We start from the raw sequence: 15430 nt of genomic DNA on the forward strand, positions 1-15430 counted from the left end.
CAGTACTTAGGGAAAACTTTATGTCTTTAAATGTTTACATCAATAAAAGAGAGAAAGAGAAGCTCAATGACCTGGGCATGCAAGTAATAAAACTAGAAAAAGAACAGAGTAAAAAAGCCCCAATTAAACATCAAAATAGAAATTCTGAAAACCATACGAGAGATGAATAAAATTCAAAGTAAAAACCTCAATGAATTAATAAATAAAAGTAGGAGCTGTTTTTATGAAAACAAAAAAATAAAATAAACTATTGGTTAATATGATTTTTAAAAAGAAAGAAAAAATCAAACTACCAGTATTAAAATAAAAAGAGTGAATGCACTACCAATGAAAAGGAAAAGTAAAACAATTATTGAGAGCTATTTTACCCAATTATCTGCCAATAAAACTGACAATCTAAATGAAACAGATTAATATAAATGGCTCATATTAATAGAAGAGGAAATAAATACTTAAACAATCCTTTCTTAGAAAAATAAATTGAATAAGCCATAAATGAGCTCCCTAAGAAAAAATTTTCAGGACTGGATAGATTTATGTCAAATTCTATCAAATATTTAAAGAGCAATTCATACCAATGCTATATAAACAATTTGGGAAAACAGGAAAAGAAGGAAGGAAAAAAAGTCATAAAATTCTTTTTATAACACAAATATGGTTTTGAAACCTACAGCATAGAGTGCAACACAGAGAAAGAAAACAATAAACCAATTTTCCTAAGTAATATTGATGCAAAATTCTTAAATAAATATAAACAACATATAACAAAGATGAAACACTATGACCAGGCAAATTTATACCAGTAATGCAGGGCTGGTTCAATATTAGGAAAACTATAAACAGAATCAACCATATCAATAACAATGCCCCCCCAATAAAAATCATGATTATATTGCAAAATGCAGAAAAGTTTTTGACAAAATTTTGACAACTTCTATTAAAAGCACTAGAAAGACTTAGAATAAATGAAGCTTTTCTTAAAGAGTAGTGTCTAGCTAAAACCACGAGAAAGCATTTCCTATGGGAATAAACTAGAAGCTTTACCAGTAAGATCAGAGATAAAGCAAGAATGTTCATTATCACAATTCTTATTGTTCTATTGAATCTCTGGGAGCCAGGAGTCCACACTGTGATTGACAGGTGGATCCATTGGATGTCGGAATGTTCCCAGAGGGGTGTGCGGACACAGGAGAGGGCAGTTGGCCCAGGGGGGTATAAAACCACCCTGGCAGCCCTGGCAGGAGTTCCTTTCTTTCCCTGAGATCTGAGATCAGTGGATCCTGGTCTTTTGTGGGATTGAGACTCGCAGACTCAGCCTTGCAAGCTCCTCCTGTTTGTTCCTGTACCATCAACAACCTGTACCCAGACCATCATCTCTGATTCTTCTGCCCCTAGAAATTAGGAAGTCAATCATCTTAGTTATCTAGGTTTCCCAGGGCCCCGGGAGGGATCCGGGAAGTGTGCAGGAGAAGAAGAAGAGGGTGGAAAGGGTGGATATCTCAAGACTGGTTAGGCTTATCATCTAGTGAAGAAGAAGCTGAAACATCAAGCAGCAGTTTGCCTACTCTGGTGTGGCTGTGGCCAGGCTGGTACAGAGAGCAGCTAACCATCCTGATTCATTACTTGCCTACAGTTTAGGGATTCATCATTACCAAATTAATTAGAGTCTCCCAATACCTCTATCCAATCCCATTATCCTTCTTTGTTTAAATGCAATCAAAGTTTTAAAGTACCTTCCTGAAGTGGTTATTCATAGCTTCTTTGGGAAGGGAGAGACGCAGTCAGATACCAACATTACCAAGCTAAAGAGCCCATTATATAATATCAATTAACCCCAGGTGGGTCCTGAAGGGATATCATCCATTGACCTAAAGGATCCTGCCTGGGCACTGTTATAAAGGAGAGAGGTTTCATCCTATCCTCTGTCTATACTTCATCTACATACATCTAGTAGAGAAGTAGTATTATTATAACATTATTCAATATTATGTTACAATGGTAGTTATAGCAATAAGACAAGAAAAAGAAACTGAAAGAATAGGCAACAAGAAAACAAATAATTACTCTATCACAGGTGATATGATATTATATACTAATTTTGGAGAGTCAACTAAAAATGTAGCTGAAACAATGAACAACTTTAACAACATTGCAAGACAGAAAATAAACCTAGATAAATGATCAACATTTCTATATATTAGCAACAAAATCCAGCAGTAAGAAAGGGAAATTCTATTTAAGTTAAGTGTAGACAGTATAAAATATTTGGGAAACTACCTACTAAAACATATAAAGGAACTATATGAATACAATTATAAAACACTTCATGAAAATAAAAATAAGCCTAAGTTATTGGAGAAATACTAATTGCTAATAGGATCAGTATAACAAGCCATTATAAAAAATAATTACAATTCTACCTAAACTAATTCATTTATTCAGTGCTATACAAAATCAAACTATCAAAGAATTATTTTACAGAGGTAGGAAAAATTTTTAAAAAAAATTCAACTGGAAAAGGAAAAGGTCAAGACTATTAAGGAAATCAATGAAGAAAAATGTGAAGGAAAGCAGCCTAGCGGTACAAGATTTCAAATTGTATTACAAAGCAGTAAACATCCAAACAATCTCACACTGGAAAAGAAATGAAGTGGTGGATCAGTGGAATAGACCTGGATACACAATATACAGAAGTAAATGACCATAATAATCTAATGTTTGATAAACATAAAGATCTAAACTTTTTGGGAAAGAACTCAGTCTAACAAAAACTGTGCAAAAAACTGGAAAGTAATCTGGCAGAAAGTAGGCACAGACCAACATTTTACATTGTATACCAAAATAAGGTCAAAATAAGTACATGATTTAAATATAAAGGATATTATAAACAAATTGAGGGAGCATGGAAAAATTACCTGTCAGATCTATGGAAAAGGGAAAGAGTTTATAACGAAATAAGAGACAGAGAGGATCACAGGTTTAAAAAAATATATATTACATGAAACTAAAAAGATTTTGCACAAACAAAACCAATGCAGCCAAAATTAGAAGGAAAATTAAAAAATAAAAAACAACAACCAACAGAAAACTAAGAAATCCATCTAGAGAATGGTGATAGAATCTAAAGAAAGAGCAGTCAGTCTTAAGCTCCTCCTTAAATGGCTTGATTAAAATATAAAATGACCTCAGTAGTAACACATGAGAAAAATTTAGCCATGTTACATTTAAGTAAAATCTCATTACTTACCCTTTTCGCCATCGGAAATAACATCTTTCTCTCCTTTCTGAACGACTGTCAGATTCCCTAAGGCTTGGCTGAGTCTCAACACACATCCATGATGATCACTGCTATCCAGTGAGGCTTTAAGCTACAAAGGGGGGGAAAATGAAAGAATTGATTAGTGTAAAAACCAATCACAAGGCCAGAGGACCAGCGAAGAATGCCGCCTGCCTAGCACCAGAGAGCTCAGAAGTAAAAGACTAAACATGCATAATGAGGCACATACTTTTGGATGTAGCCAACAGAGGGATTTGTTTTGCTTTATTTACTATGGATTTTATAGCTGGGGAGGGAGGTGTAGATAGGAAAGAGAAAAAACAAATACTTGTTCAATGAAAAAAAATTCTAAAAAGAGGGGAAAAAGGCTACCACACAAGAATGCCATAAAAAAATTAATCTTGAATTATTGCAAGTTTAGGATAAACCGAGAATGGAGGCAAATAAAGTCTTGTGTACCTATTTCTTCCTTTATTTTGTTAACTATTTTTCCAATTTACTGAAATACTGAAAGTTAATTTTTAATCTCTACAAGGGGTAGAGGGCTAATGGTTTGTACCAGTGATGGGCAAACTTTTTAAAGAGGGGCCAAAGGAAAGGAAAAGCTCATTTGTCCATCTGTTTCTAAGGAAACTCTTTCGAAGTTTCATCATATTATATCCTACTCATTGTATTCGTCAGATTAGGAATAATGTAGCATGGTTGGATAGAACATTTCAGGGGGCCACATCTGGCCTGCCGACTGTTGTTTGCCCATCACTGGCTTAGACTATCAGACACAGTAGATGTATTAGCTGGTTCTACTGAAATGATTTTTCTTCTTTCACCTTAGTCTTTGCCACAGGGAATGGCTCAATGGGTGGGGAAGAAGGGAGGGATATATTTTTAAATGAAGATAATGCAAAAAAGATTCAATAAAAATTTTAAATAAATCAAAGCCCGCTAAAAATGTATACAGTTCTTTTAATAATCATAACACGAAGGCTTATCCTGCCCCATCTATGATCTGTTCAAAGGAATAAAAATACTTAAGATTAAAACATTGGTCGGTGAAATGTCTTCCCTTTATAAGATGGAAACAGACGATACATCTCTTAACGGAAGATCAACTAGAAAGGACTTCATTTATTTATTTATTTACTTACTTATTTTTAAACCCTTAACTTCTGTGCATTGACTCATAGGTGGAAGAGTGGTAAGGGTGGGCAATGGGGGTCAAGTGACTTGCCCAGGGTCACATAGCTGGGAAGTGTCTGAGGCCAGATTTGAACCTAGGACCTCCCATCTCTAGGCCTGACTCTCAATCTCTCAATCAAGCTACCCAGCTGCCCCTAGAAAGGACTTTAGACATGACCTGATCCAACCCTTTCATTCTGCCCATAATTAAAGTGTGCCGATGCCTTGCCACAGTCACTCATTAATTTAATTAGATTAAAAAGATTTTGCACAAACGAAACCAATGCAGCCAAAATTAGAAGGAAAATTAAAACAGAAAAAAAAACAACCGGGTTAAAAACAACAAACAAAAGAAAACAAAGAAATCCTTCAGGAGAAAGGTGACAGAATCTAAAGAAAGAGCAGGCGGTCTTAAGCTCCTCTTTAAATGTGCCGGCACTGACCTCGAACTCCGCTTCTTCTCTGGCCATTTAACTCACCGTGGCTTCATAGAGCCTGCTGAACTCCATATAGTTGGGTGTGAGAATGGCCTTCTGGTAACCTTGAATGAGGGCAGGCTGCTGAGCCATGAGCCACAAGCCGTCCTGCATAGAATAAGAACAGCCATTGACGTGGCAGAGTTTAAAAGCGTTCTGACCACGGGAGAGGAAATGACAAAGGAGCACTACTTACAGCGTCGATGACCATGGGGATACCCTTGGCTTTGGATATTTCTACGATGCCCTAGGAGAGAGCAAACGCATGGTGAGATGTTGATGCTGCTCCCTCTCCCTCTGACCCAGCAATGCCACTCCTGGCTTTGTTTCCTACGGCGATCAGGGAAAAAGGAAAAGAACCACACGTTCTAAAATATTTAGAGCAGATCTCTTGGTGGTGGTGGCAAAGAACTGGAAATTGAGGGGATGTCCATCAACTGGGGAAGGACAAACAAGTGGTGGCATATGAGTGTGATAGAATACTACTGCACCGTAAGAAATGATGAGCAGGTTAATTAAAAAACAAAACAAAACATGGAAAGACCTACATGAAATAGCCAGAACCAAGAGAACATTATATGCAGCAACAGGAATATTGTTTGAAGAATAACTTGTGTATGACCATTTCCAGAGAAAGAATCAATAAATTGAAACAAGTAAGGCATAGTTTTATATAAGCACATATCTCGTCAGAGGATGCCTTCTCCAATGTAGAAGGGGAAGAAAGGAGGGAAGGAGACACCTGGGAACTTTAATGAACAAATTATTATATTTTAAAAAGGAGTGGGAAGAAAATCTAGCTTTCTTTTTTTTTTTTTTTAGATAAAAGGGCCACATTAATGAATTGCATCTTGCCAGTGCAAAGTTCTCAATGGAGAATGCGAGTTATCCAGTCAATAAGCTGGATATTCCATACAGATTGAACCTCAAACCCAAAGCATTTGCAAGTGAAAATTAAAGTACTAAATTAAAAATTACAGAACAACGGTGGAAGTTGGTTGTTCTCAAGGGAAGAATGAAAGTTGATTGCTATAAGCCTAGACTATAGAAATAAAGAGTTACTCTCTCAACTTACAAAAGTAAATTTTTAAGTCAGCAATTTGGAATTCAGAATGCCTGGTTATAATTATTGATGCCTACAAAAGCCTACTTCAAACCAAAATGTAGCTAAAATACCATATGTCCACAATGATGAAGGCACAAATATTTCTGCAACACTAAAAAACTGAGGCATAAAATTAAAATAGAATTTAAAAAAAAAAACCTATTTCTTTTTTTTCTTCCCTCAGATTTTTAAAAATATTTTTATTTTGAATATTTTCCCATAGTTACATATTTCATGTTCTTTCCCTCTTCCCGAAAGCCCCCTAACCCCACTTAGATGACACACAATTCCACTGGGTTTTACATGTATCATTGATCAAGACCTAATTCCATTAAAAAACTGTATTTCTTAAAATTCAATTCTGGTGCTATTAAAGATAGGCTTAATTAGGGGATGATAAGGAAGTAGATGAAAGCTTTTATGGGGATTCTAATGTGACTCACTGGATAGAGTGTTGGGCCTGGAGTCAGGAAGACTTGAGTTCAAATCTAGTCTTACCAGTTGTGTGATCCTAGGAAAGTCCCTTAACTTCATCTGAAAAACGAGCCAAACAAAGAAATGGCAAACTACTTTCCCAGGAAAACTCCAAATGGAGTCATAAAGAATTAGACACAACTGAAATGACTGAATAACAAAAAGCACTTTAGAAAACATTATTTCTGGGGGTAGCTGGGTGGCTCAATGGACTGAGAACCAGGCCTACCTAAAGAAGGGAGGTCCCAGATTCAAATTTGGCCTCAGACACTTCCTAGCTGTGTGACCCTGGGCAAGTCAATTAACCCCCATTGCCTAGTCTTTATCACTCTTTTGTTATGGAGCCAATACACAGTACTGACTCCAAGACAAAAGGTAAGGGTTAAAAAAAAAAAAGAAATAAAAAAAAAAAGAAAACATTATTTTTAATACTATTTTAAAATGTATGGTTTTCCTCTTCTTCATTATCAACAGTACTACTTTTCATACTTCTCCATCAAGATTTCAAACATTTTTTGACTCCTTGAGATTTTAAGCAATTTAGTCTAAATTATATCTATGTCATCATGCAAAATATATTTTCCACATCAATCATATTGTGAAAGGAGGCTCATTAAAAAAACACCCACAAAGAAAAAAAAAGTGAAAAATAGTATGCTTTGATCTGTAATCGATTAGTTCTTTCTCTAGAGGTATAAGTAATATGTTTTCAAAAAATAAAGATTAAAAAGCCACTCTGTGATCTTCAAATTCCCTCTGCCTCCTGATTGCTCCTTCACAGAAGAGGACCTCCAAGTTTGTTTTCTGGAGCCTAATTAGCTTTTCTATGAGAAAATATTAGCTGAATTTAGGACAAAGAACTTCAGCACAGACAATGGTCTAGCCTCATACTTGGTCATTCTCCCATTTCAACAGACCAGGTCGGAGGTGATTATAACCCACTGAAAGCAAATGTGGGGATGATATTCCGAAGGTCTTCTTAATGACCAGGAACAGCGCTACTCTACTAGCTTCTCAAAGTGAATCATAGCCAAACCGTGAGACTCCCAACTACAAGTATAACTGAACCTAGGCCAGTAATGGTGAACCTATGGTACGGGTGCCAAAGATGGCATGTGAAGCACTCTCTGTGGACACATGGCTGTCCCCCACACCCAGAGTTACTATACAGGCAGAGGGACTCAGGTGGAGCTGCTCCCCTCCTACTTACTCTCCATTGTGTCTGATTACATTTTTTCCCATCCCCACCCCTCCACCCAGCAGCCAATGGGAGTATACAGGGATTAAGGTAGGTGGCTCACAGGAGGCAGAGCTGGAGGGGAGCAGAGAGCTCAGGCCACTACCCCCCCCTCCACTTGCTGAGGGCATTCCTCTCTTTACCCGCCCCCCTGCCCAGTAGCCCAATAGGAGCACTTCCTCCCCAACCCATGTGGGGTAAAGGGGTTAGGGGAGCAGGATGTATCGGCACTCAATAGGAGAGGGACATGGCACATGGTGTGGGTGGTGGGGTGGGCGGGGCTGGCACTCCATCTCTAAAAAGCTTGCCATCACTGCTAGGATCACGGTTTCAGTGGCCAAAAACCAAGTATTTAACACTTCCCGTTTTCCCCAAACACCACCTCTGATGCCCTCCAGGGCCAGGAGCACCGTTCCCTGTGGGCAGCCCCTTCCCCTCCAGAGCGTGGTTGAATCCTTGGGCCTGACCACATGCATCGGGCCCTCCTCTATACGGTGTCTTCTCATACTCCTCCTTCATTTGTTCCCTATGACACCATCCTGGGCCCTTCCCCACACCCGCCGAACATTCTTGGGACGTGGCCAGACAGGACGGGCTTTCACTTCTACTGAGTTTGCAACAGACTAAAATTCTCCGGGGAATTTTTCGGATGACGCTGTGCAGCCCCTGCAGTGCGTGCCTTTTACGTTAATCTCTATTAAATATCTCATCAAGTCAGCTCCCTGTCCTCGCCTGCCGGGGCCGTTTTGGGCGCTGGGTATTCCCTTGTACCCTGTCATCAGCTAATTTGATAAACATGCGTCCGAGTCACGGATAAAAAGCTAGAGCAACTCCAGATCACGCCAGTGCCCTGCTCCGTTAGACATTCTGCAAAGCTAACATCAAACAACTGCATCCGAGACTCTTTAAATCCAGCCATTCAGACAGTTCTGAACCGCTGTTGTTCAGTCATTTGAGTTGTGTCTGGTTCTTCATAATCCCATTTGGGATTTTGGGCCAGCGACTATTTTTCATTTTGTCTTTGGATCGTGGTCTTGATCCTAATGCTTTGTGGTCAACGGCAGGTCCTTAATAACTATTGGATTGACAGAGTAAACAGCATTCTGTACTCTTAGCACTTATTCCAAACCTCTCTGCTGAGAAGAGGGAAGAGTGTTTCATTATTTGTTTTTAGGGACCCAGATACTGGAGTGGCTTCCCATTTACTTCTCCAGCTTGTTTTATAGAGGAGGAAACTGAGGGAAATCAGGGTAGGTGACTTGCCCAAGGTCATCCTGCTAATAAGTGTCTGAGGCCAGATTTGAATCTATGAAGAAGAATCTTCCTGACTCTGGGCCTCATAGGCTATCCACTCTGCCACCAGTTGCCAACCAAATATACTACCATCTAGCCTAAATCTGTCTCATCCACAAGAATAAAATGAAAGACTGTTCAATGCTATGTTTAATAAAATTTAGGTAACCCAAATTTATAGCATTCCCCTGATGGACTAGCCTGATAATGCAATCAAAAAATTTTGTTTGGTTTAGAGTGACCCCCTCTTGAGAAGTGAACTTGATATTCCTAAAGTACATGGTCCTGCTGAAGAATCTGCATTGGTCCTCTGCTGGCTCTAGGATAAAAGACAAACTCCCCGTTTAACATTTCAAGCCCTTCACAACCCAGCAGTCATTTACCTCTGCAGACTTACAGTACACTACTTAGTCCTTCTCATACATTTCATACCCTAGCCAAATTGGCCCATCTATTGTTCCCTAAACTCAACATTTCATCTCCTCATTTGTAAATTGGCATCATCCATTCTGGCTGCCTCCCAATCCCTGGAATAGCTTCCCTCCACACCTCTACCTCGTAAAACCCAATCTCCTTTGAAGCTCAATTCATAGGACAACAACACTGAAAGTATTTCCTGATCTCTTGAGTTGCCAGCACTTTCTCTTTCTTCCTCAAATGACTACATACATACTCATTTGCTTATATGCCTGGCAGATAGTGGTTGTCATTTCATTTCTAATTTCCTCTGTGTCTTTTAAATGGATACGGGGGTGGGGGACCCCCAAGATGGCAGAGTGGCAGGAAGCAGGGCAGGGAATCTCTTTCACAAACTCCTCAAGTTAGATCTAGAAAAGGACCCAGACTGAATCTTGATGAGGAAATGCAGAAAAAGTTGCAGGAGTCATTTGTCCATCTCAGCTTGGCATAGGGAGACAGATGGGAGGTCTACAGAGTTAAAGAATGTTTTTATAAATGGAATGAGAATGCTTGAGGAAAAAAATTGGAAAAGAAATGAGTTATGGAAGAAAGCACTGGAAAGAGAACTAACAGCTTGGCACAAGACATACGAAACATGCCCAAACCATAAACTCCTTGAAAATCAGAACGGACCAAATAGAAGCCAATAACTCAATGAGGTATATTTATAATAAGTTTTGTTTTTCTTGTATTCTCAATAAGGGATAAGAATGGAAGGATGAGGAGGTGGATCTTGGCTGATTAAAACAAAATAACTATAATGACTATTTTGTTGTTCATTCATTTTGAGTTGTGTCTCATTCTTCATGACCCTATTTGGGATTTTCTTGGCAGAGACATTTAAGTGGCTTGCCATTTCCTTCTCTAGCTCATTTTACAGATGAGGAAACTGAGGCAAAAAGTTAAGTGTCTTGCCCAATGTGACACAGCTAGCAACATTTGGACCAGTTTTGACTCCAGGCCCAGCACTATCCCTTGTGCCACCTAACTGCCCATAATAACTATACTCATTTGTAATAGGGTTTGTTTTTCTTGCTTTCTCAATGTAGGGGGAAGTCAGGGAAATGGGAAAGAGAGAGAAGGCTGATCTTTGAAAATAAAATAAAATTTAACTTATAAACAAATAAATAAAAAAGGACATGATCGGTCAATTCCCTCCAACACTCATTTAGATCTCAAGACAACTCCTTGGATCTTCTACATCATATTTGTTTTTCTTTGTGTGTCTTTAGAATTTTTATTTTAAATCCTCCTATCCTTCCTGGGCTAATGTAGAAATTTAATCCATGGAGTCTTCTAACTTCTTTGTGAATTCTTTGGAACCCATTCCCTTATAGGGTGAGACATTTCAGCCTTTGCCTGGCTGTCTTCCTTTAGCACAAATTCTAAGATGGAGTGGTCCCTTCCTCACAAAGTTCCCACCATTTTTATATCAACCACCTATTACTTTGTACCCTGTGGCTACTATAAAGAAAAAGTAGGTCGTAGCAACAGCTGGCACATACGATTCCTTCCATATCCTTCAGCAAGAGTTGGTCTACTTAATTTTAGGATTACTGCTAGCAAAGATGTTAAAGGGTCAGGGTCAACAAATAACAGCCCAATAATTTGTCATGGTGTCCAACGAAGCCATCAACGCACTGAGCCAGGGGCATAACCTTCAAAGGTCAAGTATCTTTCAACGTCCACGACTCCAATTATGAGTCTCCCTGGAGGACGAAACACCACCTGACTGGGGGTCGGGGCAGAGAAGCCTTTCTCATCTCTGTTTATAGATGGTGCTGCGTGACTTGTTTCTTGGTTACTCCTCTTATTTTTTTCCCCATGAGCTTTGGAAGCTACAAAAGCCAGTCTCTCAGATAACAAATAACACAAGCGTGCCAAGTACTAGTTGAAAGAAAGCAACATTGTAGACTCAGGATATGCTTGGCAAAAGCAATCATGCTGCTCACAAATGGGAATTTCCCAGTGAGAATTCTTCCCCCATCTCCCTACCCCACCATGAGGCCAGAATCCATCTCCTCTAAACTATTATTAAATTCCATTTTTTGGTAAGTGGATAAAATGTAAAGCATCTGAATGGCACTGTCCAACAAACTACTTATACTCACCATGCTAATTCCACTTCCCTTCAAAACCAGGAGAATCTTCAATGCCTCTAATTTGCACGATGTGTCATACAATGCTACTTTTAAATTGTATTTGATTGCCTCTCAAATTATTTATCCTGAATGCACCCGCTGCTGGCTCATTAATCACTCCCTATTCTCTCAGCCCTCTTAAAAAAGAAATGAATAGCTACTTGTTCCACCACCAAGGCAACTATTATCACAGCTTCTTATTTCAGAATTGAACCATCACCTCCTTCTGAAGCACACAGGCATTCTGTTCAAAACTCTAATCCTTCTTGTTGTTCTCTCAACAATTTTGCTGTCCATGTCCATAGGCTATATGCTGTGCCCCCTTTTCTTATCACTACTTCCAGGTCTAAACAGCAAATGCTTCCCTGATAGCATTCCAAATGAGAGAATTTTCATGAACATAAATTGTTTGTATTTTGCAGAATGGTAGCAACATATGAGGAAGACGAGTTTTTGTGTTTGTATTTATACTTGGAAAAAAAAGGCATGTAACTAACTTAAGGTACTTGTTTTGTTGCAAAATTAATGATTCCTTTATGGGGCCAACACTGAATGTGTCAAACCTCAACATCTAAGGCAGTGATTCCCAAAGCGGGTGCTACCGCCCCCTGGTGGGTGCTGCAGCGATCCAGGGAAGCAGTGATGGGCACAGGTGCATTTATCTTTCCTATTAATTGCTATTAAAATTTTTTAAAATTAATTTCCAGGGGGCTAAGTAATATTTTTTCTGGAAAGGGGGCGGCAGGCCAAAAAGTTTGGGAACCACTGATCTAAGGGAAAAATTTTAAGTTCATCTCAAATTATCAGTAGATTTTTAATTTTTGTTGTTTTTGTTTGTTAGTGATAATTCAACTATGTTAGAATCCAGGCTGTCCTAGAAGAAAAACAAACAAAAGCAAAGATGAAAACCAGCCATTCATCTCAGGAAAAAGGAAGGCTGGAAAGTGACAAAAAGAGCTATTTAAAATGAAATTTTGAACAGCAGATAATTTATGGTCATATGTACTGTTCTGATCTATAATCACAATTAGTTTGAACCAGACACACAATTCTCATTTCCCTGCTTTAACATGCCCCAAGTTCTTGTCCAGTTGTCATGGTTTGTACAATTAATAAAAATAGTTCCTTTAATTGCTTTTCAAATCAGACATTTTACTCATCCACAGATAACTTTGTAAGACAAAGACTGAAGAAATACTTACAAGCTGGGTTTTATCAATAACTCTAAATTAAGTCTGGCCAGTGGCATCTACTCTTCTAGTTAAACCAAAATAATACTATGTAAAGTGACTGTAAACAAATTCTATTAAAACACTTAAACGGATCTTGTCTATTTCAAGCCAAGATGGAATATATACTGTGGGAAGCCAACAGTTAATGGAAACTTTTTTTTTTTGTTGGTTGGTGATGTATTTAAATTGAAGAAAAGAAAGAGGAGAGAAAGAAAGAAAGGAAGTAAAGGAGGAAGGAAGAAAGGAAGGAAGGAGGAAGGGAAGGAAGAAAAGGAAGAAGAGAACCAATATGGGTTAATTTGGCCTCGAAGAGAAGTAAGAACATCCTGAACATTGGGATACTGAGGGAAAGGAACCCTTATTCTGTGGCAGAACAAGAGGATCCAGCCTTCTGAATGATAAAGGCCATCAATCTATAAACATTTATTAAGTAGCTACCATGGATTGTGTTAGGCATGGGGGATTCAAAAGTCAAAAATGAAAAGACCCTGCCTTCAAGGAATTCTATTCTATCAGGAAACATAAAATGAAAAAATATAAACATACCCAAAAATAAATAATAAGATACAATAATATTTGCAATAATAAAATAACATCTTCTGAGATGATCATTAGGTCCGTGAGGACTGATGAAGGCACAGAGAGGGTGTAGAAAGAGAAGAGTGCCTGGAATAGGGGCGCCCACACAGGAAGAGAAGCCAGCAAAGGAGCCTAGAAGCAGGGAGACAGGCAGGGAGAAACCCAACAGAGCAGAAAGCGTCCAGGAGGAGAGAGGGGTCGACATCATCAAGATCATCGACGAGAAGGATGAGAACTGAGAAGAGACACACCTGATCATTACAAAGTTGTTAGTGGCCTTGAATGCTGAGGGGAGAATAAAGCAGAAGGGACCTCAAATGCATAAATTGGGGGCCTAAAACCACCTCTGTAAAGACTTTTTTTTTAAAATATAAGATTCTTACTTTCTATCTTTGAATAATATTAAGTATCCGTTCTAAGGTAGAAGAATGTTAAGGGTAAGCAACTGGGGTTAAGTGACTTGCCCAGGATTACATAAGCTAGGAAGCATCTGGGGCCAAATTTGAACCCAAGTCCTCCCGATTCCAGGTACAGCACTCTATCCACTGAGCTACCTAGTTGCCCCTCTCATATACTCTTTATTTCTATAAAAAAAAGAATGCCAAAGAGATGGTCAGACTACACGTGTGCATATTATTGTTGTTCAGTCTTTTTGTTCATGTCTGATTCTTTGTGACCCTATTTTGGGTTTTCTTGGCAGAGATAATTGAGTAGTTTGCCACTGACCTCTCCAGCTCATTTTATAGATAAGAAAACAAGCAGTTAAGTGACTTGCCCAGGGTCATAGAGCTAGTAAGTGTCTGAGACCAAATCTGAACTTGGGAAGATTCATCTTCCTGACTCTAGCCCTAATCCACCATGCTACCTGGGTCATTTGTGATTTTAACATTTTCTGAGTTTATCTACGAAATAAGAATAAAAATTTAGGAGGGGATTCATTTGGATATTTGAATTTCTCATCACATAAGTTTAAAGTGCATAAAAAATGTAAAAATAAAAATATGCAAAAATGACTTTGCATTTTACTTTTTGTAAAGCCCAAGAACAACTCAGTTTCTTTTCTGCTTACATTCAAAAATAATTTTTTAAATATATAAATTTAGACACATTGCTTCCATATGATGTATGAAATACATACCTCATTATAATAATTCACAACTATTTCCCCCAATTATTAAATTACATTTATTCCACACAAAGGCCTACAAGGCTAAACAATGGCAACACACTTTTAACATTGAAAAATAAGGAAAACAAAAGGTTTTGGCTTGGGTGTTGACATTAAAATTTAAAGTGATTAAAGGAGACAATCAATCATTGGATACATTACCTTGACATTCTCGAGGAGTGTGTCATCTCTGCCTAGGCCCGGTCCTATGACGATGGTATGCATTCTGGGTAACCACTTCTCAACTTCAGGAACAGCATTAGGGCTATCCCTAAACAGGGGGAAAGGACAAAATGATATTTACATTTAGAACTCTTTGACGCATCATTTTACCCCTCCAATGAAGTCCTAAGATGATGCCTTAGAGAGAAGGTGACTAAAAGCTATACTGAAGGTCCAGGAAAGTTGGGAAGCTTTTGAGGTAGGCCCTGGGATTCGCCAGACGCATGTGCCAGTCGAGGGCCAGCCTAGCCAAGCTGGGCAAGGCTCACCACCAGAAGCCTAGATCAAAAGGGATGAATTTCTGTCCGCATTAACTCATGAAGACCAGCCAGTAGGGCTGAAAGGGGCTATAATTTGCATGAGTGAAGGGAATATACACACTGAGGAAACTGCAGATTCTCTAGGTACTTAAGTAATTCAGAATTCCCACACCGAATAGTAAGACAAGATTGAAGCAAGAAATTACTGACAGGTGCAGCTGGGTGGTTCCATAGATTGAGAGGGAGGGAGAGAGGGAAGAGAGAAAGGAAGGGAGGAAGGAAGGAAGGAAGGGAGGAAGGAGGAATGGAAGGAGGGAGGGAAGGAAGGAGG

General features: G+C 38.7%; 1 protein-coding gene across 2 annotated transcripts in view; it reads right to left on the reverse strand.

Annotated features, from left to right (window-relative positions):
- The window catches only part of NAXD (NAD(P)HX dehydratase), a 73566-nt gene that overhangs the window by 20100 nt on the left and 38036 nt on the right, over positions 1–15430 (reverse strand). For both annotated transcript variants that reach the window (XM_044670527.1, XM_044670528.1), the window contains exons 6-9: positions 14780–14888; positions 5126–5176; positions 4933–5037; positions 3248–3368 (exon numbers count right to left, since the gene is read on the reverse strand). In XM_044670527.1, the coding sequence (XP_044526462.1) occupies positions 3248–3368; positions 4933–5037; positions 5126–5176; positions 14780–14888 (386 nt within the window). The remainder of the gene's footprint in view (positions 1–3247; positions 3369–4932; positions 5038–5125; positions 5177–14779; positions 14889–15430) is intronic.

The sequence above is a fragment of the Gracilinanus agilis genome, chromosome 3 (genome assembly GCF_016433145.1).
Source record: "Gracilinanus agilis isolate LMUSP501 chromosome 3, AgileGrace, whole genome shotgun sequence".
Taxonomy (NCBI): domain Eukaryota; kingdom Metazoa; phylum Chordata; class Mammalia; order Didelphimorphia; family Didelphidae; genus Gracilinanus; species Gracilinanus agilis.